The sequence below is a fragment of the Mus caroli genome, unplaced genomic scaffold (assembly GCF_978045245.1).
Source record: "Mus caroli unplaced genomic scaffold, Mus_caroli_1 scaffold_8, whole genome shotgun sequence".
Classification (NCBI taxonomy): Eukaryota; Metazoa; Chordata; class Mammalia; order Rodentia; family Muridae; genus Mus; species Mus caroli.
The window spans coordinates 103019226-103047115 of NW_028227263.1; the positions used below are offsets into that span (position 1 = coordinate 103019226).

At 50.3% G+C, this 27890-nt stretch overlaps 3 protein-coding genes, 1 long non-coding RNA gene and 4 other non-coding genes across 16 annotated transcripts; 1 reads left to right on the forward strand and 7 right to left on the reverse strand.

The window, feature by feature from the left end:
* Nucleotides 1–2047: 2047 nt before the first annotated feature.
* LOC110298269 (uncharacterized) lies at nucleotides 2048–2503 on the reverse strand. The gene is made up of 3 exons (XR_002378358.2): nucleotides 2405–2503; nucleotides 2268–2327; nucleotides 2048–2150 (listed from the first exon to the last, which is right to left on the reverse strand). It is a non-coding gene; the product is annotated as an uncharacterized LOC110298269 (long non-coding RNA).
* A 207-nt stretch (nucleotides 2504–2710) lies between these two features.
* Acp4 (acid phosphatase 4) lies at nucleotides 2711–10910 on the forward strand. Its single transcript, XM_021167373.3, is given in 13 exon segments — nucleotides 2711–2762; nucleotides 3178–3227; nucleotides 3229–3261; nucleotides 6909–7013; nucleotides 7092–7178; nucleotides 7917–8063; nucleotides 8656–8754; nucleotides 8834–8929; nucleotides 9592–9724; nucleotides 9811–9893; nucleotides 10254–10381; nucleotides 10469–10647; nucleotides 10726–10910. Coding segments are annotated over 12 exon segments (1239 nt in total). The 5' UTR covers nucleotides 2711–2762; nucleotides 3178–3191; the 3' UTR covers nucleotides 10839–10910.
* Nucleotides 10911–11676: 766 nt separating this feature from the next.
* LOC110298247 (uncharacterized) lies at nucleotides 11677–17298 on the reverse strand. 8 transcript variants are annotated; one of them, XM_085841804.1, is made up of 8 exons: nucleotides 17224–17284; nucleotides 16639–16817; nucleotides 16006–16155; nucleotides 15770–15813; nucleotides 14432–14489; nucleotides 13952–13990; nucleotides 13671–13702; nucleotides 11677–13379 (listed from the first exon to the last, which is right to left on the reverse strand). In XM_085841804.1, the coding sequence occupies exon 8, from the start codon at nucleotides 13316–13318 to the stop codon at nucleotides 12464–12466; it is 855 nt and encodes a 284-aa protein (XP_085697930.1). In that variant the 5' UTR covers nucleotides 13319–13379; nucleotides 13671–13702; nucleotides 13952–13990; nucleotides 14432–14489; nucleotides 15770–15813; nucleotides 16006–16155; nucleotides 16639–16817; nucleotides 17224–17284; the 3' UTR covers nucleotides 11677–12463. The 8 variants fall into 8 exon arrangements, with proteins under 8 accessions (XP_085697930.1, XP_085697931.1, XP_021023034.1 ...); XM_085841805.1 differs by having other exon boundaries at nucleotides 16639–16804; nucleotides 17224–17270; XM_021167375.3 differs by lacking the exon at nucleotides 16006–16155.
* LOC115031672 (small nucleolar RNA SNORD88) lies at nucleotides 13452–13544 on the reverse strand. The gene has a single exon (XR_003837337.1). It is a non-coding gene; the product is annotated as a small nucleolar RNA SNORD88 (small nucleolar RNA).
* On the reverse strand, nucleotides 13787–13876 carry LOC115031669 (small nucleolar RNA SNORD88). The gene has a single exon (XR_003837334.1). It is a non-coding gene; the product is annotated as a small nucleolar RNA SNORD88 (small nucleolar RNA).
* On the reverse strand, nucleotides 14070–14159 carry LOC115031670 (small nucleolar RNA SNORD88). Its single transcript, XR_003837335.1, has one exon. It is a non-coding gene; the product is annotated as a small nucleolar RNA SNORD88 (small nucleolar RNA).
* Nucleotides 15885–15975, reverse strand: LOC115031671 (small nucleolar RNA SNORD88). The gene has a single exon (XR_003837336.1). It is a non-coding gene; the product is annotated as a small nucleolar RNA SNORD88 (small nucleolar RNA).
* Nucleotides 17299–21077: 3779 nt separating the features above from the next.
* LOC110298245 (uncharacterized) lies at nucleotides 21078–27877 on the reverse strand. 2 transcript variants are annotated; one of them, XM_021167372.1, is made up of 5 exons: nucleotides 27000–27877; nucleotides 26391–26659; nucleotides 25235–25381; nucleotides 21536–21667; nucleotides 21078–21260 (listed from the first exon to the last, which is right to left on the reverse strand). In XM_021167372.1, exons 1-5 carry the CDS (start codon nucleotides 27728–27730, stop codon nucleotides 21193–21195), a joined length of 1347 nt encoding a protein of 448 aa, XP_021023031.1. In that variant the 5' UTR covers nucleotides 27731–27877; the 3' UTR covers nucleotides 21078–21192. The 2 variants fall into 2 exon arrangements, with proteins under 2 accessions (XP_021023031.1, XP_085697926.1); XM_085841800.1 differs by having other exon boundaries at nucleotides 21470–21667.
* Between the last annotated feature and the right edge of the window lie 13 nt (nucleotides 27878–27890).

Consider the following 27890-nt stretch of genomic DNA (forward strand, 5'->3'; position numbering starts at 1 on the left):
CTCTTGGGAGGCAGAGGCAGGCGGATTTCTGAGTTCGAGGCCAGCCTGGTCTACAGAGTGAGTTCCAGGACAGCCAGGGCTACACAGGGAAACACTGCCTCGAAAAACAAAAACAAGTATTTACTTTTAAAAATAAGCATAGTAATAATTAAAAAAAAAATCCCATCTTTGTCTGAGTAAAGGTCTGTGAAAGAATTTCCCGGGCAGCAGAGCTACCCTTTCGAAGCGCTCAGCTTCCTCAGGATAAGGAGCCTCAGAATCCCAGCTGCCCATTCATAGCACCCTGGGGAACGTTCAGAGCAGAATCGATGCTCCGTCCCACCCTAAGCCCAGTGGTGGGAATTGACAAAGCCCTCAGTGGCTCTCCACAGCGCTGGCCCGAGACACATCCATCTCCGCTGGACTGCGGTTGAGAAAATGCCAAGTTGATAGCTCCCCGAGGACTCAGAAACCACATAAATGGTCAAGCCCTGGGGGAAGGAGGGATGTGGAGTGCGCAAAGGTTGACTTGGTTCCGCGGTTGAAAAACCGCTGACAGCCAAGTCCACCTGGAGAGTGAAGAGAAGGGGTGAGGCAGGAAGGTTTGCTCCGGAAGCTTTCAATGGAGGACTTGCAGACTAGGGGTTGCCAAGGGCTCCTCAGCCCGCTCGGAGTGTGTGGCACAGCAGGTGAAAAGCCGTTAGGGTGCGGCTGCTCAGCCGTTTTTTGAGTTACGGGGCTAAGGGTATAGCAGAGAGGCCTGGTGTGAGCCCTGTGGGTAGGGAGGTGCAGGGAGGGAGAGGCCACTCTACTTACAGGAGGAGGTGGATGCTTGGGAAATACCTGGCTGAGAGCTCAGGCAGGAGTCTCAGTCTCCTGCCAATTAAAATCTAGGAAAATAGTCTGACACCGCCACCGTGCGTCCATTTCTGGTTTTGCGTACAAGGAGTCCTTGCATTTGAGGACAAAGGGTGCTGTTACTGGCTCTGATCAACAGAGGGCGCGACCGCTAGTTCGGCTTGGTCTCAGTTTGCTTGTAACCCACTAAAATTGCGCGGATCTGAACTAAACGGATTTACAAATCTGTTCATGACTGGAAATTTCTAGTCCTTGTCCCGAAGACCCAGAGCATACAAATGAATTTTCTTGGGCAGGTGTGTCCCTCAGGGCATTCACTTGGGGAGGCTGGAGGAGGCAGGAAGGTTGGAGTGGGCTAATAGATCCCCTCTATTTTGGGGTTCTGGACACTTCTATTGGAAAGGGATTTGATGGCAGGTGATAACAGTTGAATAGGAGTTTGCTAAGACAAGAAAAAAAATAAAAGGAAGAAATATTAGCATTTAAGATAACCAGGAAAAGAATTATATCCAGACTCTTTACACACAGTTGCAACATCTGCAACACCTTTGATCTCTGGCAATCCTTAGTGTGGCCTTCCTTTAGACAGATTTTCACCTTTGCTGGGTAGGAGTGCTCAGAGAGACAGGTCTGAAGTCCTGAGCAAGCTGTTTAGTGCCAGATGGAGAATCGGACCCTGGAAGTTCTTCTCTGTGCCCTGGCACTCACAGCTGAAATGCCCCTTAAATACTCATGTGACCTAAAGATTCCTACGCATTCTTCAAAACCCACTTCTCCCTCAGACCTAGGGGTCCAAGCTCCAGCACTCCTCCCTCAGACCCAAAGGTTCAGACTCCAGCACTTCTCCCACAGACATAGGACTCTAAGCCCAACCTCCGCCCACAGACTCAAGAGATCCAAGGCCCAGCCTCCTTCCACAGACTTGGAGGTCCAGGGCCCAGCCTCTTCCCACAGATTTTGAGATCCAGGACCCAGTCTCTTTTCTCAGACCCAGAGGTCCAGGACCCAGCTTCCTCCCTCAGATTCAGAGGTCCAGGGCCCAGGCTCCTCCCATAGACTTGGAGGGACAGGTCCCTAGCCTCCTCCCTCAGATCTAGGGACCAGGTCTCTCCTTTTCATCTTCCTGCTGTGATCCATGGTTGTGTGCAGTCCATGGACCTATGAGGAACTGGGTTGTGGGGAGCAGGGCTTAGGGAGCAGGGAGCCTTGGTCTGGTGCTGTTACATTTATTGGATCTCAGAGGCCAGCACAATGGCAGAGCAGGCGGGAGCCAAGCTGGTGGACTGGGGCGTCATGCCTTCTTACTGCTGAGCCTAGAGCAGAGATAGAAGTACAATGTAGACACAGGGCAGTTCAGGACAGTAAAAGCTCCAGGGCCAAATGAAGAGAGACAGGAGAGACAGAGCCCTCCCACCCCGTCTCCCCCTCACCTTGTTGAAGAAGTAGATGGAGGCTAGGATGGTGAACACGGCCATGGCCAAGGTCACATTCTGGGGGAGGAGGTCAGGAGTCAGCTCCCTCCCCTCCCTAGCCCCACCCCTGCCCCAGCCCCTTCACCTGTCCTCACTTCCTGCAAGTTCATAGCCATGGGTCCTAGCCGCACAGCACTTGGCCTCCCTCACCCAGACCTCGGAGTCAGACAGGAAAGAGGCTCCGAGAATGGGAGGGGGTTGTCGGGGAGACCAGAATGGTGACCATGGAGACCAGGGAAGGGCATTTTGGGTAGAAGAGACACTCACACTGGGGATTGGTGGGGAAGGGGATGTGGGTGTGTAACGTCACTCATGGTACCTAAATCCAGCATGAAGACCTATGAGATTGGAGAGTACGGACCTGGATCCCCACACTGGGTTCTCTTTTCTTCCCTAGAGTGTTCTGGGGAGCCATGGGAGAGTTGTGAGCAGGGAAGGAACAGATTGGCTCTGGTATGTTGAGGCAGGAGAATGACTGAGGTGTGAAGATGGGGTCCAGTGGTACAGGCAAAATGGCACCCTTGTTTCTGCCTGATGCAAGGGTGGGAACTAACAGTCAGGACTTAGCCTAGAATTTGGTCCCCCAGCTTGTGAAGGTGGCAGAATGTTCATCGTGCTGTGAAGCCTGGTGCTGGTGGGTGGCAGCTTCTGACCTCTGGACCACAGAGACAGCAGCAAGGCACTTTGACTGTGACCACTCAGTGTTCTTTGTAGGTTCCTGACTCCTCTTTATACCTTTAAAATGACTTTCCAGGTTATTAGAGGTACAGAGGAGAGGGGAGATACGTGTGTGTGTGTGTGTGTGTGTGTGTGTGTGTGCGTGTGCGTGTGCGTGAAACTGCCTCCACCCCCTGCTGATGGCTACCAGCTGTGCACAGAGGAATGCACCACTGGAGGGGCCCGCTCTTTGCAGTGATACCTCAGGCTGGACACTGAGAGGGGGACACACATGGTGAGAAGCCACCTGGGGTGATGCCAGTGCGGGCTTAATCCCAGCTCTGACACCTGCCAGTGGAATGACCTTCGGTGAGTCACAAAGATGTCTTCGCTATTTTTAAAGTAATCCCCAGCAAAGGAGCTCGGGGGTGGCTCAGTGGGTAAGTACTTAAGCGTGAGGACCTAAGTTTGATTCCCTAGCTCGCCTATAAAAAGCCAGGCATGGTGCTTGTGCCAGCCACCTCGGCACTCGGAGGTAGAGACAGGAGAATTCCTGGGGCTTGCTGGCCAAATCAGTGAACTCCAGGTTCAGTGAGAATGATCACAATAGGTGAAAAGCAATCAAACAAGACCTTTGGCTTTGACCTCTGACCTCTACACAGAGGAGCACTTCTGTTTGTGGTGCAGGTGTTTCTGCAGTCCAGGGTGGGAAGATGGCTCAAGAGGCTCACAAAACTCAAGACATTTTTCCAGATTCACCCATTATAGAAGACGTAGGTGGTTGCTGGAGCGAAGACTCTTAAAAAAAAAAAAAAAAAAAAAAAAAAAAGATTTATTAGTTTAGTATGTATACAGCATTCTGTCTGCACGTATGCTTGCAGGACAGAAGAGGGCACCAGATCTTATGGTTATCTCTCTAGATGCTTGTGAGTCACCATGTGGTTGCTGGGAATTGAACTCAGGACCTCTGGAAGAGCAGCTGGTGCTCTTAACCTCTGAGCCATCTCTCAGGCCCCCAAGAGAAAATTCTTAAGTGGAACTGCCTTTGAGGTGTACAGAGGACCCCGGCAACACATCTGTCTTCCTTGCATCATCTGTCTAGAACTTTCCGGTGCAGCAGCTGCTTTTGAGTCACAATCCCGTGAGAGACTCCAATAAACTAACTGCTTCACCATGCTGGACATGGAGTAAATTCTTGGGTTATCAACACTGCTGTTCTTTTTGGATTGAAGTCATCTTCAGCTAGAAAGTGCATAGAGAGTTCAAAGGCAGCCTGAGACAATGAGACACTGTTACTAAGTGAATAAACTAATAAATAGAATAAAGATGAAGGGCTGTTGAGAGAGTTCAGTGGGGAGTCTGTTGGCAAGGCTAATAACCTGAGTTTATGTCTCCAAACTCACAGAACTGACAAGTTCTCCTGTGACCTCTGCATGTGCACTGTGGCATCTGGGAGCCCCCACTTCACAAGTGTAATACATTTTTTTTTTCATGAAGAAAAAGAATGAACATACGGGGCTGGAGAGATAGCTCAGCAGGTAAGAGCACTGACTGCTCTTCTAGAGGTCCTGAGTTCAAATCTCAGTACAGTGGCTCACAACCATCTGTGATGGGATCTGATGAGCTCTTCTGGGTGTGTCTGAAGGCAGCTACAGTATACTCATATAAAAACACACATATATTCATAGAGAGAGGCAGGGACACAAGATTATGTCACCCAATGGTGATGTGACAGCTGAGGGAAAGTGGCACAGCTGGCCTTGAAACTGGAGTTGTGGAACACATCTCCAAGAGGCGGGAGGGGCAGGGAGTGGGGTTCTACTTTATAGCTGGTAGTGGAAGTGTGATGTGAGGACATCTTGATTTCCAGCCAGTCACACAAACTGTGGACCTGGGACCTCCAGGGCAGCTTGGGGGTCATGGGTCCTTTGCCACTGCTTAGTCAATCATTACAGCAGCAGGGAGTGAGGATCCCAGGAGACAGAGCCACCATCTGGGGGGGGGCAGAATTTGCTCCCCACTCCATTTTGTTCTTTGGGATTAACATTTTTTTTTTTTTGAGACAGGGTCTTACACTATGTAACCTTGGCTGTCCATACACTAAGCTGGCCCTGAGCTCAGAGATCCACCTAGTCTCTGTCTCCTGAGTGCTAGGATTAAAGGCAGGCCTGGTTGGAATTAACAGAATCTTTGCAGCCATGGTGATACTCGGCTGCTATCTGAGCATTTGGGAAGCTGAAGTTGCGGTGTTGGGAGTTCTAGCCAGCCCAGGCTACAGTGAGTTCAAGGCTAGCCTGGGCAATGTAGTTCAATTCTGTCTACAACATTTAAGAAGGGGAATGGGTGTTGTAGCTAAAGATGTAATATACAGCACTTGTTTAGCATGTGTGTAAATGCTAGTAGTATTAAACAAGACCCAGCTGCTTTGGGCTGCCTTTGCTGAGGACCCGGGCTGTTTCCAGAACTCACACAGTAGCTTACCACCATCTATAACACCAGTTCCAGAGGATCCAATGCCCTTTTCTGGTCTCCACGGACACTTCATGCACATACATAGAAACACAAAATACAAATAAAATCATGGCTGGATATAGGAAGCACACCTTGAATCCCAGCACTTGCGAGGCTGCGAATTCACTCTGTGAATTTGAGGACAGCCTGGTCTACATAGTGAGTTCTAGGACAGCTAGGGCTACACAGTGAGATCTTGTCTCAAACCACCACTTCAAACAAACAAATACTCCAAAGTAAACAGCTAGATTCCCTCCTGAGCTAAGCCCTCCCAACTCGACCCATGAAGCCCATGAGCAATGACAACTGTCTTAGGATGTTCAGCTTGGGGCTAGGGAGGTGGTTCATTGGCATGTCTGCCCCACAAGCAAGTTGGGGACTGAGTTCATCTCCCCAATACCCGTGTGAAAGACCTTGGCATGGCAGCTTGTAATTGCAATCTTAGAGCTTGTTGAAGTTGAGACAGGAGGATTCCTGGAGCTTGGTCTATTCTGAATCAGCAAGTTCCAAGATAAGTGAGAGAACCTGTCTCAGAGACTGTTTGAACAAGACACCGGACATCTGGCCTCCACACACATGAACACACACATAAATCACTAAATTTTAGGGTCATTTGTTATGTGGTCATCAACACAACTTCCTAACAGCTCCTCTCTGCAAATGGGTGGTCTTAAGTGCTTAATGCACTTTGACCTTGTCTGATCGGTTTTGTGAGATGAAGGCACACAGAGGTACAGTATCGTGCCTAATACTATACACCTTGTAATTGTGCGAGCATCGAACCTAGTCCGTCTGACTTCTGGCTTGAGAATTTGGCTGCAGGGCCCTGTTGGCTTTAACCAGGTGTATGCAGTGTGGAAAAAACAAAATTTTCAAAAAGTCCAAGGAGGCCTCAATAAATCCTGACATTTTAGGAAAACCAGGAGCCATGGAGAGGCCTGGGGGTTAGGCAGGGGGTGTCCCTGTAACTACCTCTCCGCTTTGCCATTTCCTACATATCTCCTCAGGTAAGTCAGTAATCCTGTTGTGCCTCGGTTTCCCTGTCAGCACAGTTATAGATGCTGGTGGCCAAATGGGCATCTCCTGGGGGGTCTGTGAAGATGAACTAGGTTAATCCCAGGCCTCCTCAGTGCTGGGGAACGTGCTGGGGCCTGCAGGGCTTGCAGGGGGCTGAGTCTGAGGCTAATGAGCAGGTGAGGCCACAGCACAGACGGAGGCTGAGCTCAGCGTCTGCTCTCTGTGGAAATGGCTGAGCCCGGGTCTCAGGGCCACACCGTCGGACCCTTGCTGCTGCTGCTGTTGCTGCTGCTGCCCCGGGCCCTGCCGGAGGGGCCCCTGTTATTTGTGGCTCTGGTGCGAAGCCCCCCGACCCCACCTGACCCACCCTCTACCTTCCAAGTCAGTCCTGACCTGGTTCTCCAACATCCCCAGGTGTTCCGACATGGCGACCGGGCCCCACTGGCCTCCTACCCCACAGATCCACACAAGGAGGCTGCCTCCACCTTGTGGCCTCGAGGCTTGGGCCAACTGACTAAGGTGAGGAGGGAGATGGGGTGAGAAAGAGGGCTAGGGGTCAGGCGATGAGGGTCTGCTGAGGCCCCACTCTGTCCCCAGGAGGGGATCCGCCAGCAGCTGGAACTGGGCCGATTTCTGAGGAGGCGTTACAAGGCTTTTCTGAGCCCTGAGTACAAGCGCGAAGAGGTACTTTGTTGACCTTTGTCCCCAGAGCCCCCTTTGGTCTTCACCTCTTGTCTTTGATCTCCATCTATTTGACCTGCACCCCTGTGGGCTTCTAAGTCAGTAGGGAATCCATACCGACCTCTGATCTCTCAAACTATCTGTCTTACCACTCACTGGACCTCAACCTCTGTCTTGATTTCCAACTGCCCCATCCTGACCTCCTGACCTTTGAACCCGACTGTCTTTGATGCTTGCTTTGCCCACCTGATGTCTATTAGGGGGTGGGGTTTCTTGGTAAGGATCTGGACCTGCGCATGCTTGGCAAGCCCTCCACCACTGAGTACCACCCCCATTTCCAACCTCCAACCTTTGCTCCCTACCATCAGCATTTTGACCTTCCTTTTCTGTCTTCTCACTTCCTTTGGCTGGCCCCTGACTTCTCTGAGGACTGTGTAATCAAATTTAGTATTCAGATCCCACCTTCTACATCTTGATCTCTTACTCCCAGTCCCCTTGATCTGATCTCAGTAGACCCCAGCAGTCCAACACATCACTCAACTCTGACCTTTGATCCCAACTTCCAAAGCTGAAAGTTAGACACATGAACTCACCTTGAGTTTTGACCCTGAATGCCTGTCCTTTGACCCCCCCTTCCTGACCTTTAACCTTACGCACTCCAAACTAAGTCTGAAGTTTTTGATTTGAGACCCTGCTGACCCTTGGCCTGTCCACCTGCTCTGCTGCCCTCATCCACCCCAGGTGTACATCCGCAGCACAGACTTTGACCGGACATTGGAGAGTGCACAAGCCAACCTGGCTGGGCTCTTCCCTGAGGCTGCCCCTGGAAGTCCTGAGACTGACTGGAAGCCCATTCCAGTGCACACAGTGCCTGTGTCTGAGGACAAGGTCAGGGGGCTTCATCTGGTGGGAGAGACAGAAGAATCTTGAGTTTAATCTCATTCTGGGAACCTTAATGAGACTTTCTCAAAATGAAAAAAACAAAAATCCAACCAAACAACAGTTTAACAAGAGGAGTGGAAAGTAGTATAGGGGTAGACCCCCTAGCTTAGAATCCTCTAGTGAGGAGGGGCTGGGAGTGTGGCTCAGTGGTAAACTACCTACCTAGCATCCCCTAGGGAGGAGCTGGGGGGTGTGGCTTAGAGGTAGAAGGATTCCCTAGCCTGTGCAAGGTTCTGGGTTCTATAACCAACACCACACATACAAAAAAGGATGGAAATAAAGCCCAATACTGAGCTGGAGAGCGGAAGAGGCAGCTCCAAGCTAGTGGATCCGTTTCTGGAAGCCCAGAACAGCTGAGATCAGAAAGGTTATCCCTGGTAGAGCTAGCTGTCCAGACTTGGTAAGCTGCCACCCCTGCCCAGCACAGCTGGATAACAGGGGAAACTGGGAGAGTCGAGGGCCAGAAACCACGGCCCCATGGCCAACTGTGAGACCCCAGACTTTGCTGCTGCCTTCCCTGAACCTCAGTTTTCCCCAGTTGCTGAGGTTCCCCATGCGCAGCTGTCCTCGATACCATGAGCTGTTACGAGAGTCCACGGAGGCAGCTGACTACCAGGAGGCCCTGGAGGGCTGGACGGTGAGTGCTGGTGTGGGCTGGTGTGGCTGGGCACCAAGCAACGACTGGTAGGCTCACCCAGCCCTGTATCTCCACTCAGGACTTCCTGACCCGCCTGGGCAACTTCACTGGGCTGTCCCTGGTTGGAGAGCCACTCCGTAGAGCATGGAAAGTTCTGGATACCTTGATCTGCCAGGTGAGTCCTTTTCTCCCCTCTCCCATCTGGGGAATTTCAAATATGCACTTGTCCTAGTTGTTTTATCAGGGCAAGAGATTTAGCTCTGCGTACCCTGGTTTCCCCATCTGCATGGTGGGGATAGTGACAGGCTGGTAAGATGGTGGCATAGTATATATATGTATATATAAAATCTCCTTTCCTGGTACCATTTCATTGGATCTTTCTAGAAAACCGAATGTCAGATTCCAAGGCATCTCTGGTCCCACAGGGCTTGGTAAGGACTCTGGTCTGGTACTTGGTCTGGCTCATACTGTGGTGAGCTGATCTTTGAGGGGTTTGAATGAGGGCCAGGGTCTGGAGGGTTGGCTGGCTGTAAGGTGCTTGCCACACAAACATGAGGAATTTAGATCACCAGCACCTACATGAAAAAGCTGGGTGCAGCAGGTCACACGGAAATCCTGCTGATGAGGCTTTGACAGGAAAATCCTGGGGTTCAGTAGCCAGCCAACCTGGTCTACTTGTTGAGTTCCAGGCCAGTGAGGCTCTCAAACAAACGAGGTGGGCCAGGCTTGAGGAACATAAGCAGATAACCTCTAACCTAGGTGTACACACACCCCCCAAAACAAATGGGGGGGTGACCGAGGACTCCCACTTGAGACCCTTTCTCTCTCCACCCTCAGCGTGCCCATGGTCTTGACCTTCCATCCTGGGCCTCTCCAGATGTCTTGAGGACTCTATCACAAATTTCTGCTCTGGATATCAGGGCCCATGTGGGCCCACCCCGAGCAGCAGAAAAGGCCCAGCTGACAGGGGGTAAGGTGTGGGGTCTGTGGGCTTGGGGGAGCTGGTTTGCAGGTGGAGGGGACATCTACATACTCTCTTCCCCGTCTGTCTCTCAGGGATCTTGCTGGATGCCATTCTCAGCAATTTCTCCCGGGCCCAGCGCCTTGGGCTGCCCCTCAAGATGGTCATGTACTCAGCTGTGAGTCCTTGGGAAGGGCAGGCACTGCTGCATGAGTGACAGGGGTTGTGGTGGTGGCGGTCAGACTACAGTGGCTATGCAATCTCAGTCTCCTGCCTTGTCTCACCCTTATCTCCTACAGTACTTAGACTGCAGCATTAGAAACACAGTAAAGATGAGGGAGGGGGTCAGAGAAGCAAGACTTTAGTCCTGAAAGGACTGACTATAGAATGGGAACTGCCCAGTCACAATTTGCACGTTTGGACAATCATTATAGAATGCCTATGATGTGAATGGGAGTGGTCTGGGATTACTTCTAACTGGAGACAATCTAGGTGCTGGGGTTCTGATTTAGCTTCCATCCCTGGAAATTCTCTTCAGCATGACAGCACCCTGCTGGCCCTCCAGGGGGCCCTGGGCCTCTACGATGGGAACACTCCACCTTACGCTGCCTGCATGGCTTTTGAATTCCGGGGGAGCTCCAGGGAACCCGAGGAGGAAGATGGAGAGTGAGGATGGGTGATGGCTTGGTGTTGGGTGGATGGGCTCTTCTTAGGATGGGGAACTAGTGATGCTACTGTCCTTTCCACCTCCAGGAATGTCACTGTCTCTCTCATCTACCGCAATGACACCTCCCGCCCACCCCTGCCACTCAGGGTCCCTGGGTGCCCAGCTCCCTGTCCACTCGGGCGCTTCCAGCAGCTGACAGCTCCAGCCCGGCCTCCAGCTCATGGGGCCCCCTGCCATGGTTCTTATGAGCCTGCCAGCCCCCCAGGTGACAGCCCTCTACGCTGGGGTGGGAGTGGGGAGTTCCCAAGGCCTGGGATTCACGACCCCCATGTTCTTCCTGCAGCCACGGTGCCCCTGCTGGCCGGAGCTGTGGCTGTGCTGGCTGTGCTAAGCCTGGGGCTTGGCCTTCTGGCCTGGAGGCCCAGATGCCTGCGGGCCCTGGGAGGGACTGTGTGAGGGGGGATGAATAGACCCAAAAATACCCCCTGAGCTGACACTGGATCCCAACACGTGTGCTCACTTGCTGCTCTGGCTTGTCACTTACTGTGCTCATGCGCGTGTGGGGATGAAGGCTGGGTGGGCCTCAAGCATTATGCTCGATTGGACACTGCAATCAGGTGCTGTACATACAGGTGTCGGGGCTCACAATAAGCATGTGTGCAGGTGGGAACCTGTAGTCTGAGAGCACACAGGACTGAATTGCCTTAAGCAACTCTACCCCTGGTATTACTTCTTACTGGTAGCAGAACAGATGGTGATAGGGAATCTCCCAGGGCATCGTCTAAGGTAACCAGTGTCTTTGTAAGCTTCATACTTACCACTATGTTAAGCCCTCCCTCAAGTGGAGGGCTTAACTCCTTCTACTAAAGAGCAGCCTACCAGCAGCCACCGTGTCATTGCCATCACCTGGAGCCCCATGCCCATTGCCTTGTGTTCATCATTCCCCAGAGCCCCCCAGCCAACACTGGGAAAGCTAAGAGGCGTTCCCTGTCTTGAGAGGTTTCCTATCTGGGGGAGGTACATCAAGACCTAAGAGCCTAAGGAACATACCCTGGAATCCAAGTACAGCTTGAACTAGAGGGTCTGATCAAATGCAGGCTCTGAGGTAGGGGATAAGGCCAGCCAGTGGCTGTGACTGGCCCCCACCAGCCCACCTTTCCTCACCAGACCGCTGGAGTATCCTCTGGAAACAGGCCAAAGGTGGGCAAGTGCGCCTGTGCCTCACCTGCTCTGGACCCAGCTCATCACCCAGATTCTACCCACGCCGGAACCGAATCAAACAGCACACCCTACAGAGGGCAATGAACCAGCCATTTAATAGAAACTCACGAAGGCAGAAGTTCCAGGGCTGCCCACCTCGCCCCTCCACTAAATCCAGATCTGCATTGGCCAAGGGCCATCTGTGCAGCCAGGGAGACCAGACCCAGCTGGAAGGTGCTTCAAAAGGGAAGGGCATGGTTAAAAGAAAACGGGGACAAGGTCCCCAAAGCAAAATCTTTACAAAAGGGGGTTCTCCTCTCCCCAAAACCAAAGTGTCACATAAGCTCAAAATAAAATATAAAGTAAAAATGCTGCATTAGAAAAGTTTGCAATGTTAAGCCTTTACACTAGGGAGACTGGCCCTACAGTGTCAAACATCCAGTAAAAGGCCATGGAAGTGCGGCCTATACCTAAAATACTATGTAAGTGTTGCATTGAAAAAGTAAAAAATTCAAGATGGCCTGTATGTAGTGCTTTGGGGTCCATGTGGAGGCAGAGGGGTGGGGACCCTGATGTGGCCACACATCTTAGCATGGCCTTAAGCTTCAACTCAAGGGGATTAATTCCAGGGCCATAAGCACCCTAGATTCACAACCAATAGCCACCTGTGGCTCACTTTCCACATGGATGGTGTGGCTAGGAACATGCACACTTCTCTTTGGGGCCACCGAGCTTGGCATTAAGTGCTGTAGGGTGGGAATGTGGGGACGATGCGCCCCAAGCTGCTTCCTAGTCACCTGGGTTACAGGCAGCCTCTCTGCAATTCTCTTTCCCACCTTTGACCCTGGGGTGTAAGTGTCTTCTTGACATCAGACCAGGACTTAGTCATGACGCACCGGTTGCTCTTCCCCACAGGCCTGGTCGGAGTAAGGGGGTGGTGGGGGCTGCTCCTCATTCAGCCCATAGTTGGGGTGGCCGCGACTGCGCTTGGCTTCTTTGATGTAGAGTTCTAGGAGTACCTTGGTGGGCTGTCTGTCTACTTGCTCCCGGGGTACACCATGGCTGAGCAGCCAGCCTAGGAGGTCCTTACGAGTTGGGTTGGGCCCCAACATGAGCTTGGTGCGGCCTGGATGGCTCTGGCGCCAGAGCAGACCCACATCAGCAATGGTCTGGATCTCCATCACAGCCTCCAATACAGTCATGCCACGTACCAGCAGGCTGACCAATGAAAGCCGCAGCTCAGAGGGTGCCGCTGTGAGCAGGCGCCGCTGCAGGCCTTGAGTGAAGGCCACATCCTCTGGGGCCAGGTCCACAGGCCCTTCTGGGTCAAGGTAGATCCACTCAATCATGCCCAGCTCACGCACCAGCTGGATGCCTTCCTCCATGGTGGTCCAGGGCCTGAAGGGTAACTCAGTGGCCTCAAAATGCAGGGAGGATTCCCAGCGCTGACGCCAGGCCTGCAGCAGCCAGCTCAGGAGAGTCTGGCAGCCAGCCCCCCGCAGGGCCTTGCAGCGGTAGTTAAAGATGGCATCATGGGTGAGGTCACCCAGCAGCCCCAGCTCTCCGGAATTCAGGGAGAGGGCAGGGCCTCCCTGGTCATACACCCGCAGGATCCAGGTGACCATGAGCTCATTGGGGTTCTGCTTGAAACGCCGTGAGATAGCCAACAACTCCGTGTACGTGTAGTAGCGGTCCCCCCGGCCTATCTGGGTGGGCACCAGCACTCTCTCGGCCATGGCCCTCAACAGTCTCAAGGTAAGAATAGCAAGAGGGCTAGAAGCAATGCTGTCGTAGAGGCTGCAAAAAGACACAGGGCAAGCTGGTAGGTGACAAAGGGCTACACTCCCACCCAGCATCCTCCTAGAATGGAAACCCCTCAGACTCCTGGATGTCAAAGGTCCTGGAGGCACAACATATCACCATGGTGGTCAGAGCCCAGTGCTATATACATCATGGGGGTTCCCAAGAGCGGCATGACAGAGATATCTCTTAGCAATCTGGTCTAGCTTCTTCAACCACTCTTTTGTGTAAACCAAGTTCACGTGATTAGCATTAGAATCCTACTCCAGACACTCTTTCTGCTCTTACCTGAAGGGAAGTAGGCTATTTGTAGAAACCACCTATAGGCAGGAAGGAGAGGGGACAGAGGTTGGCAAGGGACATGAAGACCATGGCACCCCCCTATTCATTCCTCCTTGTAGTCAGGACCCCTCAGACCCCAGGGTGTCAAAGGTCCCTGGGGGCACCATGTCTTCAGGATGATCAGAGCCCAGTGCTGGACATCAAGGGGGTCCCCAAGCATACACACTGACAGCACAGAGTCTAAACTGAGCTGTTTGTACTAGCACTTTAGGCAGCGCTCTGCTTACCCGGAGGGAAGTCTGGTTGTCTGAAGGAACCGCGTCTGTCTGTTGGCAGGAGGGAGAGGAGAAAGGCTGGCGAGACTCACAAAGACCACAGCTTCTCCATCCATTCCCTTTGTAGCCAGGGCCCCTCAGACCCCAGGGTGTCAAAGGTCCCTGGGGGCACCATGTCCTCAGGATGGTCAGAGCCCAGTGCTGAACATCAGAGGGGTCCTGGTAATATTAATACCCTCCCTTTCTAAGGTCCTAGGGCCATGTGAAGTCCCAAGGGGGACAGTATAGTCCAGTGTTCAGAAATCCACCCAAGAGAATGGCTGACACTTGGTTTCAGAGAACCCAGGACCCTTAGGGGTAACACTTCCCTGTTTCCTTGCTTAAGACAGTCTATGTGGGCAAAGTTGGCCTTTATATTTCCAAGTTGCTTCTACCTCCCAAGGTAGAAGATTTCTGATACAATCTATACCCCCCGCCCCCAACCTTACTCACTTATTTTTGTATGTAGTCCAGTCTGGATGTTAACTCAGGATCCTCCCGCCTCAGCCACCTGGAATGTTGGGATTATAGGCAGGTGCCACAATTACCCCTCAATTGTCCACACTGACCTGCATGCTGTAGACTGAGGTTGCTGTGTCCTTGGGAATGTGAGGCAAATGAGACAGAGACTGGTCTTGGTCTCATGGCTCAGCCCTAGGACTGTTTGGAATTTCCAGGGTAGAGTGAACAAGTTCCTAAGTGGCTTCTGCCCTGTTTCCCCCTAAACCAACTCTTCAACCTGCCTGAGTTTGAGGTAAGCACCACCGTTCCACCCTGCAACTTGGGGGAAGTAATGACTTTGCATTCTGCAAAAAATGGACACCTGCTTAAGACCCTGGTGAGATGTGGTGAACTCATTTGCTTCAAATACCGGCCCCCTTCTCCTTTACCCTACAGTCTTGTTTTATTTATATATATATATATATATATATATATATATATATATATATATATATAGCACAGGCTGGCCTTGAACCCTATAGTTGTTGGTTGATTAAATCCAAATTATAGAAAGTAATTCCTCTCCAGCTCTCTGTACCTTTTCAGTTCACATCTTTGCCCAGTCCACAGAGACTCTGTGTGTTCAGTGCTATGCAGCGCGCTTTGTTATTAGCCCAAGCCCAGTATGGTCAGATAGAAAACATCCTAAGGTCAACAGTGGAGCCACTGTTTTCCCTGTTCCCAACACCCAAGAAACAAGGAGACATTCCCCTTTAGCGGAGAACTTGTTCTTTTTAGATAACACACATGCTTGTCTTCTGTTAAATCTTGTTATTTTAATAATGGAACCTATGTAAATTCAAGGTTCTTTAAAAAAAAAAAAGTATCCTTTTTTTTTTGGTACAATTATTTGCTAGGCCCTAAGCGATGTTCAAAGGCACACTGTCTTCAGTCCACAAATCCAGTGGGCAGGCGCTAATGCTGATATTTTGTTCTCTACTGAGTTTGAAAATTTGGTCCTTTCTGTACATTACCCAGTCCTTACCCTTAGAAGACAGAAAATACTGCCACCCTCTCTATGTAACTGTACAGAGGACTAAGGTACCTGCCCTTGATGTGTCTGCTCCATTCAGCACCCAGGTTTATTGAGGTGGTTTACTGACTGGCATGGAGTTATGAACAGCAAGGTCTGGGATCTTTACCAACACCTGACTGATCCCATTTAAGTTACGAGTTTTAATATGTAATACCCTATAATTGCGGGTTCATTAAATAAAACTTATAGAAAGTAACTGAAAAGGAAGGCATACTATTTTAAGTGTGGATAGATTAAAAAGTAAAGGTTCTTACCACAGTAAGATGATGATGGATGGCTACGTGGCTTCAAGATACACCTGTAACACCGAAAGGACTTGGTGAGGGTTATGTGTGGGGACAGCCCACAGGTACAGAACATCAAATTTAGAGGTCCTCAGATCTCCAGGTGTCAAAGGTCCTGGAGGGGCACTGTGTCCTCAAGGATGTTTGGAGCCCAGTGCTAAACATCACAGGAGCCTCAGGCCTTCTGCAATGTCAAGGCTACTTGCCTTCAGGGATGGTGGCCAAGCTAACACAATAGAAAAGATTGACAAACACAAAATCCACTAGATGCTCCAAGTTCCCCAGTCCAGTAGGTCCATAGAGATTCCCTATGGACATGATGTTCTGTCTTGGCTCGTAACCTTGAAAAACACAACCTGCAAAGACACACATCCTTCTGAGGAGCCTGGTGGGAGAACGAAGGGGGTTCTACAGAGCAAAATGCAAACAAGCAAAACCCTGCTGAGATTTTATATATATAATATAGGCTTATATACATATATTTATATAAATAAATAAATGGAAGGCCCAGTGACTTACTCAGCCAGATTTGAACCACCCTGTGAAAGTCGTCTGGGAGATGTCTTAGCAAGGAACACAAAGAGAACAGTAGGATCCCAAGAGGAAAGAGTCTAATCAAGTGTGATAATGGCATTGACCAGTAAGTAGGCAGAAAAAGATTGGTTTAGAGGCAAAGGTGTGGTTAAAATATTTTGTGAGAAATATGTAATTTACTTGAGTAGCTGAGCCGAAAATGCTTGTACCATCAGGCCCTACAACAAGACCATCCTGTAGCCATTGTATTAGTATTCTTGCAGGTGAACAAAGGCCTGGCTCCCTTCCTCCTCGTCTACTCCTACCTGCTGCTCCGAAGCAATCCAGTCCTCCACGTGCACTCACTTCCGCCTTGGTAACTCCGTATCGTGTATCTGCCCCTACACCCCATCCTCCTCCAGCCCTCATGTGTTCTAGGTTGCACAAAATTGCCAAAATCCCACACGGGGGAGGGGCAGTGGTAGAGTTTTCCTACGGAGAGAACCTGCAGGTAGCACGGGGCTGTCACTGGGAGGAAAGATTCTATGTCACACACCCCCCTCCCTGTCGCCTAAAAAAACCCGGGAAGATGGCGGACAAGACCCGCGACGTGAGCAGCAGAAATGGCGTAGCCCGGCTAAGGCAAGACAAAGGAAGGCCTGGCCCGGCATCCCAAGCTCCACAAACCTGGCGAAAGGCATCGTCCCGAATGTACCCGCATCCGCCCCTTTGAGAGAAACCCTGGTTCCAACCCGAGCACGCCCGCGGCCCCAAGCAGCGCCCTTGAGCCCGTCCGCGCGACAGGTACACCCGTGACCAGGCCACGGACACCTCGGGATACGTGCTTCCCAGGGCGCAAAGCAGCACCGCCGACTGGAAGGCACCGAGGCCAACACCGTGGAAAAACTCACCGGGACAGACCTCACCTCACACGCGATCGCCACAGGCGCGCGCCACCGCCGCGTGTCCCCATTTATAGCGCGCGCTGCCCGTCAGCCCCACCCATCGCGCTCGCAAGGCCCCGCCTCCAGCGGCTCTTAGGCCCCGCCCTGAGGTAGTCCACACTTACGCCTGAGCCGGGGATCCCGCTTTCACGGTGGCAGGAAGAATAAACGTCTGTTGCCGTTAGGACATTCCTGATCAGGTGATAAGGTATGTTGTTCCCAAAGAGGATGAAGGGAATGAAGAACATATCTGAAAGGTTCTTCCGTTACTTCCGTCAGGCAGCTCTTAGACAGCTCCCAAGGAGAGGGCGGGACGAGAAAGCCCCCCATGGGGTGGGGGGTTTGACCAGAACCGGAAGTCCCCGGATTTGCCAGCGAGGCAGGCTAGCTGCTCTTTGCTGCAGAAGTTGGGATCCGCTAAAAGGGCCCACCAGGCAGTAGTCGCAGCTGCGGCGCGGGAGGCAGGAGCAGCACACACTGGCAGACTTTTAGGGAACCATGGGTGTGGTGTAGTTAGAGGACTGGGTTCTGTGATGTGCGGGCTCTGAGCGGGGACGCTAGGGCAGAAAAGCGGGGATTCCCTGTGCCAGAAAGAGGGCAGGTTGGGGTCTGGACCCCTGGGTATGAGGGAGGGTGGATGGTGTCTGGACCCTTGTGTATGAGGGCGTGAGGCAGGAGGGCTGGACTACTGGGTCTGAATCTGGAGGCTGAGATAAGGACTGCTGGGTCTGAGGAAGGAGGCAGAGGGTTGGACGCCCTAGGTCTGGGGGGAGGGGGGGGATAAGGCTCAGGGTTCTGAATACTTGGATGAGCTGCAAGTGGGTCCTCAACTTGAATTCATAGAACATTAAAAAAAAAAAGTGCACCTCATACCAGTTCTTTCTTCTTCAATTTGCCCTCCAAATAGTCTTTCCATGTTACACTCTTCAAGCTCTAGATTCCTTAATGTGACCTGAGTATTCTTTGTTTAGCTGGGTTGCTCATTAGGGCTCTTTCTCATTCCGCTGGGGAGACTGGCCTTGGAACCTAGTGGTCCGAAGTAAAGGGCAAGATTCTTCTCTTAGGTAAACGAGTTTCCATTATTGCTGCTGGCTCACACCAGAGGAAAGTCAATAGTTTTCTGAGACAAGGCCTCTCTCTCTAGAACAGGCTGGCCTGGAGCTCAGAAAGCTCCCTGTCTGCCTCTGTGCTTGGCTCCCGTTACCACATTGATGGTTAATATGGTCAACTTCTCCAAATCTGCCATCACCTAGGAAAGAAGCCTTGGAGCATACCTTGTGGAGAGTTATCTAGGTTAGCTTAGCCTCTGACCATGCACAGGTCATCTTAGTTGGATTAGTTGACCTGGGAAGACACACCCACTATTGGGGAACCATGGGGCTGCATAAATGGAGAAAGCTGAGCACCAGTGTAAATGTCCCTCTGACTGCAGATGCAGTGTGACCAGCAGCCTCCTCAAGCTCCTGCCTCCTTGACCCTCCCTCACCTTACCTCTCCATGTGATGAACTGCTCTTTGAACTGTGAACCTGTCCCCTTACGTGGCGTTTATCTGGGTGTTTTATCATAGCAACAGAAAAATAAGACACTTTTTCTCTTTCCCCATAGCATGGACCTCCTTACCTTCATCTATGGGCACATACATTGCATCTGTCTGCACAGTATTGACACTGTGTTTATTTGATCACTTGTAGATCTAGTATAAGATAGAGTTGTTGCTCAGCTCTGTTTAAAAATGGACGCATTTGCTTGGGGAATGTGGCTCAGTTGGTAGAGTGTCTGTTCAACATGTAGGAAGCGCTGGGTTCATCCCTAACATTAGACCAGGCATGCTTGTGCCCACCTAGAATGTCAGCAAGAGACTGAGAACTTAGGTTCCATCTTGGCTACATAGTGAGTTCCAGACCAACCTGAAATACATGAGAACACATCTAATTTTTTTTTCTTTGAAAATACAATGTGCTTATTTTAGATTTATATGTGAGTGTTTTGCTTGCATGTGTGTGCTTGGTACCCTTAGAGGTCAGATGGGAGCTCTGGGCAGTTGGAAACCGCCATGAGGGTTTTGGGGATCAAGCCCTGGTTCTCTGCAAAACTCTTAAAAGCTGAGCCATCTGTCCAGACCCTTGTGACTTTTTTTTGATAACTCAATTATACAGTTCTTTTTTATTTTTATTTTCATTTGTCTGAGTGTACACGTTGGGGGGGGCATATGCATATGTGTGAATGCAGTACCTGCAGAGGCTAGAAGGGCAGAGCTGGAGTTACAGGCAGTTGTGAGGCATCCAATATGGATGTTAGGAACTGCACTCATTCTTCTGGGAAAGCAAGCAAGAACTCTTAACCACTAGGCCATCTGTCTTAGGGCTTTATTGCTGTGAAGAGACACCATGGCCAAGGCAACTCTTATAAAGGAAAACATTTAGTTGGGGCTGGCTTACAGTTCAGCAGTCTAGTCCACTATCATCATGGTGGGAAACATGGCAGTGTGCAGGCAGACATGGTGTTGGAGGAGCTGGGATCTACATCTTGATTCACAGGCAGCAGAAGGAGCCTGTGTTCCACACTGGGCAGGGCTTGAGCATAAGAGACCTCACCGCGAAACCTGACCCCCACAGTGACACACTTCCTCCAACAAGATCACACCTACTCCCACGTGGCCACCCCTCCTTATAGCACCACTCCCATGGGCCAAGCATTCAAACACATGAGTCTATGGGGGGGGGGGAGGCTATACCTATTCAAATCATCACACCATCTCTCCAGCCTTTTGATCATGCAGTTCTTGGTTATGAACTTATGTGGTGATATCAAAAGGGTGGACCTGTGCAGTATATCATTGCCTCTATTCTACAGACAAGGACACTGAGTCCCAAGTGGGTCAGCCTTGCTATGAGTCATGGAGGTAGTCAGGAACAGTCTCTAGACATATGCGAGTGAGCAAAGGGACCCTCATCCCTGCATGGGACACGATAACCCTTCCCCCACTCATCAGAGGACTCTTGGCCCCACACCTCCCTCCTCAAGCCGAACAGGCTTGTGTTGCAGGCATTTGGGAAGAAGAGAAAGGGGTGGGGAGGCTGGACTGGAGGAAAGGATAGGAGGGGAGCCGAGGATATGAGCAGGATTTTCTCAGAAAAGGTGAGATATTGATGGTAAGACTAAAGGGTGGAGCTAGGGGACAGTGATGGACACCTTTAATCCTAGCGTTCAGGAGGCAGAGGCAGGCACATCTCTGTGAGTTCCGGCTAGCCTGGTCAAAACAGACCCTGTCTCAATAACAAGAAAACCCCACGACAGACAGTAAAAGCTGAAAGTCAACTGTTCAACAAGCTTAAGCAACTTGTGGCCAGGTGGTAGTGACTCACACCTTTAGTCTCAGCACTCTGGAGGCAGAGGCAAGTAGATTTCAATGAGTTTGAGGCCAACCTGGTCTACAGAGCAAGTTTCACGACAGCCATGGCTACACAGGGAAACCCTGTCTTGAAAACCAGAATCCCGGGCTGGTGAGATGGCTCAGTGGGTAAGAGCACCCGACTGCTCTTCCGAAGGTCCAGAGTTCAAATCCCAGCAACCACATGGTGGCTCACAACCATCTGTAACGAGGTCTGGCGCCCTCTTCTGGAGTGTCTGAAGACAGCTACAGTGTACTTACACATAATAAATAAATAAATCTTAAAAAAAAAAAAAAAAAGAAAACCAGAATCCCTTTTCTATCCCTCTACTTAGGAGGAAAAAGATGGACAAGGTAGGGGGTAAGGAAATATGGCAGGTCCACGAAATGCTTTATTCACCATACAGAGCCAAATAAATATTCTGGGCAGAAGATATTTTTCTTTAAAATATAAATTAGTATTCTGGGTTGAAGGGAGTCAGAAGTTACATAACGAGTATGGGGGTGGGGCAGCTGACAGCCATTGTTAGTTCATTGTCATATCTTAAGACCATGTGGGCTGGAGGGACAGGATAGACCAGAAGTTGATATAGTTCAGATAGGAGAAGAAACCTGAGAGAGAAAGAGGGCAGAGGACACAGAGGTCAGTAGGCTAGCCTCACCTGGTACCCTACACTGTCATAACCCAGACCCTGCCCCATCCTTAAACCCCAAATCAACTTCACCCTCACCTTGTCCCTAGCCCACCCCAAGCCTACAAGAATCCCTAGCCCTGACTCCAAGCCCAGTCCCATCCTCCCTGGCTCTGTGTGAAACCCTACCCCGACTCCCAACAATGCCCACAACACCATCTGCACCACTGATGCCACCCCAGAGCCCAGGCAGACCAATCATGAAGAAGAAGAAGACATTGATCCAGGCAAGGTAGAAACTGCTTCCCAGGGTGTAGGTCATGCCTTCCTGTAGGAACTTTCGGGCTTGCATCAGATAGAACAGGACCCCCAGAATGATGTTGATCCCTGTATAGCATAGAACAGGTGTGACTTCCTCCCCCTGCCCCCAGGTGTAGTCACAGGCTGTGGCTTTCTTTACACTCCTTATGCAGCTGAGGGTGGCCTTGAATTCTCCCAGTCTCAGACATGCATCACCATGCCATGCTCAGTGTATACAGTTTGGGGATGGACCCTAGGGCTTTGTGTCCTCTAGTCAAGTGCTCTATCAGCTGAGCTACATCTACAGGCCCCTTTTTTTCTCTTCCTGTAACTTCTTCCCTCTGTTTCTCTCTCCATTTTCCTCCCTTCCATTCTCTCTCCCTCCTTCATGTCCTACCTTTCTTTTGGTTGTCATCATTTGGAGATAAGATCTTGCTTTATTTAGAGCCCAGGCTAGGTACTGTACTCATTTATTTATAGCCCAGGCTAACTACTGGACTCATTGTGTAGTTCAGGCTGACTCTGAACTTGCTCTAACCTCCCAAGTGGTAGACTGTAAGCATGTGCCACCACATTGCCTCTAATGTCTTTGATCTCCAGACCCTAAACCTCCACCCTTGGATTCCTGACAGGACCCTGATGTGAGACATTGGAAGGTTTTAGGACTCAAAAACCAGGCCTCTTACCTTACCTCTGCCCCTTACCTTAGAGCAGTCCCTTGTGTGTTTGAGCTTCAGTGTTTTCATCTCTACAGTGGGTATTACCACCAGCTCATCTTTGAGGGCCATCATAAGGGTGTGTGGTGATTGGTATGTCATGCATGACCCATGGTAAACCTCAAAGACTGTGACAGATTCTCATTGCCTCCTTAATGTTGGGAATCTGGAGCCACACACACAGAATTCAATCATTTTAGGTAATTTCAATCAATAGGAATTGAAGATAATTTGCGGAAAGGGGATAAAAGAAACTCTTATTCAGATTGGACAGAACTTGCCTTTCTTTTGAGTTATTGGAAATAACACAAGATGTTCAGTTAAAATGATAGAATTATCTGACTGAAAATGCCTCATTTTAAACTAAGGCATTTTCTATTAATTGTGGCCTATATTAAAACAATTATATTTAAAATTTATTTTATTTTTTAATTATGTGTGTGTGTGGGGAGGGGGCGGGTGTTGGTGTGCACAATTGCTTGCAGTGCCCAAAATGCCAGAGGAGGGCAGTAGCTCCCCCTAGAGGTGGAGTTATAGGCAGCTGTGAGCTGCCATGTGGGTGTTGGGAGCAGCACTCCACTCTCTTCCAGAGCAGAATGTGGTCTTAACCTCCAGTTGACTTTGCGGTTTCAACAATTAGGAGTGTACTGCCTTCAATCCTAGCAGTAGGAAGCCTGAAACAAGAAGGTGGCTGGGATTTCTGGACAGCCTGGATTGCAAGGTAAGACTTGGTCTCAGAAACAGACACAGTGATAATATAGCAAGAACTACCAGATGACGCAGACACAAGCAAGCTACTAGCAGACAGGAGCTATATGCTCTCTGTTCTCAGTCTGCTGTGTCCTTAGCACTGCTCTCTGTTCTCAGCACTGCTCTCTCTGTTCTCAGCACTGCTCTCTGTTCTCAGCCTGCTGTGTCCTCAGCACTGTACTCTATCCTCAGCACTGTACTCTGTCCTCAGCACTGCTCTCTGTTCTCAGCTCTGCTTTGTTCTCAGCACTGCTCTCTGTTCTCTGCACTGCTGTTTTTAGCACTGCTCTGTTCTCAGCACTGCTCTCTGTTCTCTGCACTGCTCTCTGTTCTATGCACTGCTCTATGTTCTCTGCACTGCTCTGTTCTCAGACTGCTTTCTGTTCTCAGCACTATTCTCTGTTGTCAGCACTGTCTCTGTTGTTAGCACTGGTCTCTGTTCTCAGCACTGCTCTGTGTTCGCAGCACTGCTCTGTGTTCTCAGCACTGCTTTCTGTTCTCTGCACTGCTCTTGGTTCTCTGCACTGCTCTGTTCTCAGACTGCTCTGTTCTCAGCACTGCTCTGTGTTCGCAGCACTGCTCTGTGTTCTCAGCACTGCTCTGTGTTCTCTGCACTGCTCTCTTCTCAGACTGCTCTGTTCTCAGCACTGCTCTCTGTTCTCAGCACTGCTCTCTGCTCTTAGACTGCTCTCTGTTCTCAGACTGCTCTGTTCTCAGCGCTGTTGTTCTTTTACAAAAATGTTGTATGACAGAACTCGAAGTTATGGTCAATTACTTTGAAAGACAGGAGTATAACATCACTTGTTGACTAGTTAAAATGTCCTCAACCTCTCCCAATCTGGGTATGTGTGTGGACATGAGATGTTCTAGTCAGCATGTCAGTTTTGAATTGCTTGGGAGAGGCTGGGAGATTATCTCAGTGAGTGTTAGTTATCAAACTAGCATGAAGTGCTGGCCCCTTTTTATCTCAGTTATCTTCAAACCTGAATGCTGGGATGTTAGACCTGTGCCACCATTCATGACTTCTTTGAAGGGAGACCACATAGAGTATCTCGTTTACATATGCCCAGAGGATTAGACCTATCACTACCCTATGAGCTTTGGATGGACCCAAGAAACTTGTCTGGAGGTTTTAGCAGGGGATTTTCAGTTATTTATATGACCTTGACCAAAGAACTGACCTTATCTACTGGGTAAGGAGGGACATACACCAGAGTGGGGAAGGAGGAAGAGGATGCTTGCCTAGCTAGTCAGATTAGTGCTGAATCAACCATGGCACTCAATGTGGTGACAGAAGTAACAGAGTTAACATTTTCTAATTGAACACTCCCTACATTTTTCAACGGCAGAAAATATTATCTCCAAGGGGCCGAGATGTGGCTCAGTTGGTAGAGTACTTGCCTAGCATGCACAAATCCCTGGGTTCCATGCCCAGCACCACATAAACATGGCATGACAGCACACACCTATTATCTCAGCACAGGAGGAGCAGAAGTTCATGGACACAGTTGGCTGCATATATATGAAGATCAAGGTCAGCCTCAGCTATACGAGACCCAGTTTTTTAAAACAGAAAAATGAAAGTTCCACTTGGAGAGATGAAGTAGCTTGAGGAAAACTGGGACAGAAGTCCACATGGAGCTGTGTATGGAGGTTGGGGTCCAGGAAGTGCTGGCGATGAGAATAGGTGGAAGGTGTCCTTGGGTTTTGGTTGAAGAAGAGGATGTTGTTGAATTGCTTGGGATGAGTTTCAGAGGGAAGTGCCCAGCTGGTAGGTTGGAGTGTGGGCCAAGAAGGAGGTGAAACTCAGGTTGGACTGGGACTGAGGATAAGGCTGAGCTTCTCAGAAGGACAGGGTCGGGTTGGCCTTGAGACAGTCATGGAGGGGAATGAGACTTGAGGCCAAGTTGGGTGTTGAGATTTGTGAAGAGGCTGAGGAGAGTAAGGTGTTCAGGATGAGGTGGGGGTGGACCAGGTGTCAGGGAGGAGGACTTGGGGTTTTGATTTGCTGGCAATGACATGAGAACTAAGAGAGTGAGGCTCTTTTCATGGCCAGAGGCATCATGATGGCTGGAGATCTGTAAGGAGCTGGGGCTGAGGGTGAAGATGGAGGTGGGATAGGTTGAGTATAGGGGGATGGGGCTAGCCTTTGTGATGGGCGCCCATGGGAAGCACCATAGTAACATACCGGTTAAGAGGCTGCAGATGAAGAGAGAGAAGTCCATCAAGGGCAGGCTAGTGCTAGGGAAGAAGATAGTGCTGATGAGACCCATGAATACACAGAAACTCATGACACCGGAGATGAGGATGCAGGCCCAGGCCATGTCCAGCAAATCTGGGAAAACAGGAGAATCAACAACACCAGCTCTGTGCTGGAGGGATGGCTTAGCAGTTAAGTGTGCTTGCTGCTCTTCTGGAGGACTGAGTTCAGTTCCCAGCACGTACACTGGTGGCTTACGATCACCTCTAACTCTAGTTTCAGGGAATATGATGCTTTCTTTGGCTTCTGTGAGAACTTGCACCTAATGTATATAACACACACACACACACATACAAATAAAAAAATTAAAATAGGTGGTCATGGTTGTGCATGCCTCTAACCCCAGCTGTTGGGAAGCAGAAGAAGATAGAGCTCTGTGAGTTTGAGGCCAGCTTGGCCTACATAGTGACAGCTTGTCTCCAATAAGTACATTAAAAATTAAGATGAAAAGGTGGGGAAGTGCCTGACATCAACCTCTGTTACAACCTCCACCTGTGTAACATGCAGAGACACAGACAAATACAGGCACAGACAGACAGACAGGCAGGCACACACGTACTATTAGAGACCATAGTAGGGCATCAGATTGCCTAGAACTGGAGTTACAGGTGGCTAGAAGCCTTGTAAACCACCCAGGATTGAATTAAGAGCCAGGAAAATGAAACCTTTGCTTTGCAGATGCTGATTCACTGAAGGTGAAACAAACCCTTCCCTCCCCAAGTTGCTTTAGGTCATAGTGTTTTATCATAGTAATTGAATCCCCTACTAAGATCATTCCTGAAGAACAAAACCTGAGGTTGTCTTCTGGCCTCCACACACACAAGGACACACAGATGCATTCGCATCTGCACACTTATGCATGCATGCACAAACCAGCATTGAGCTGCTCTAAAAAAAAAAATTGGGTATTGCATGCATCAGATCTGGCATGTGAGGTACACTTTTTGGTTAGTGACATCAGGCTCTTGATCATGAAGACATTGTGTGGGTATCAGAGTAACCTCAGGGGAGAACTGTTCTTGACATTCTCTGGGACAAGAGGAGACTTGGGTCTCTGGAGGGATGAGGACGGGGCCAGCCTTACATGCATTCTTATCGTATTCATTCATGCAGGAGATGTCAGGGCAGCGCATGAAGAAGATGGTGTCAATGGAGATGGTTTGGGGACCAGCGGGGTCCCCTGGGGGTCCTAGAGGCACTCGGAAGTGGATCCAGGGCTTCCACAAGGCGATGAGGCTGAGCATCACCATGCCGGCCACAGTCAGCACCAGGCTAAGGTGCCTGCTTATCTTCTTGGCTTCGAGCAACAGCCTCCAGCCTATGGGAAGCAGTGTCCAGCATTTGCTCTGAGCCCTGTGACAGATCATGTGACTGGCGTCAGTCAGCAGGAAGCCCATCTACCCTATCTAGTCACCCCACAATCCTTCAAATCCCACCCGAGAAGCCAGACTTGGTGGCACAGGCCTTTAGACAGCACAGACGACAGAAGCAGGAGGATCTCTGAGTTCAAGGCCAGCTTGGTCTATGTAGAGAGACCCCGAGACCCCATCTCAACAAAAACAAAAACGCGTATCTTTTATGTTCACCCAGAGATTCCTCTACCCATCGCTACACCCCCAGATTCAAGTGCAGTTGTAGAGCTCCAGGCTTGAATATGGCCCCCCTCCCACCCCCACGTCCTTCCTGTACTTACCTACTAGAGTTCATTATAGTAGAAATGTTGGACAGTTTTGAGGTGCTGCCTAGAGTACTGTGATTAGACAAAGAGTCATCTGAAATCTCTTTCAAGCTGTCCTTGGAGTCCCAGACAAAGGACTCGAAACTTCTGATGCTGGCCTGTGGGCTCTGGGTTATGGACGGGGGGACATCCACACTGGGCCGCATTTGTTTTCTGTTGGGGCTATATGACTGGGGTATGGAGGGGTGGCTTTCAGTTTCGGTTTGTGAGCTGCGAATTTCTGACTGGGCACTGGACAGGGTATGAGAGCTTAGGATGCTGAGCCGGCGATTATGGTTAAGGGAAGCAGACTCTCTGGAACTGAGCCATCGATTGTAGGCCACAGACTGTATGTCCTGTACATTGGACTGGGAACCCTGAAGAAGGGTCTCTTGAGTACTTAACCTTCGAGGGAGAATGGTGGATGGGGATGGTGAGCTCAGTGTACTAACCCTGAGAGGGAGAAAGACAGATGCTGGTGGTTCCTGGATGCTAACCCTTCGGGGCATAGGTGTGGACGTTGACGGTTCCACGTTGCTTAATTTGCGAATGTGGATGATGGGCAAAGGAGTTTGCGTGTTAGCCTTCTGACCTTGGGTGGCATCTAGGAGGCTCGAGGTCACTTTCAGAGAGTCTTGCGTTTCAGTTTGCCTGCTGCTGGGAGCTGCTGTCTCTTTGCTCTGGAGGTCAGAGGAGTTCTGGTCCATGTTGAAGAGCAGGATGGGGCTAGTTTCTGAATGTACTCAGTTTAAATCAGCCTCTGCTTCCAGGCACTCTCAATGGCTTCCTGGATTAACCTGTCAGTCTGGCTCTAAGGCTGTGTCCCTCTATCTGTGGCTCCAGCTTTCTGTCTCTCTGTCCCCAGAC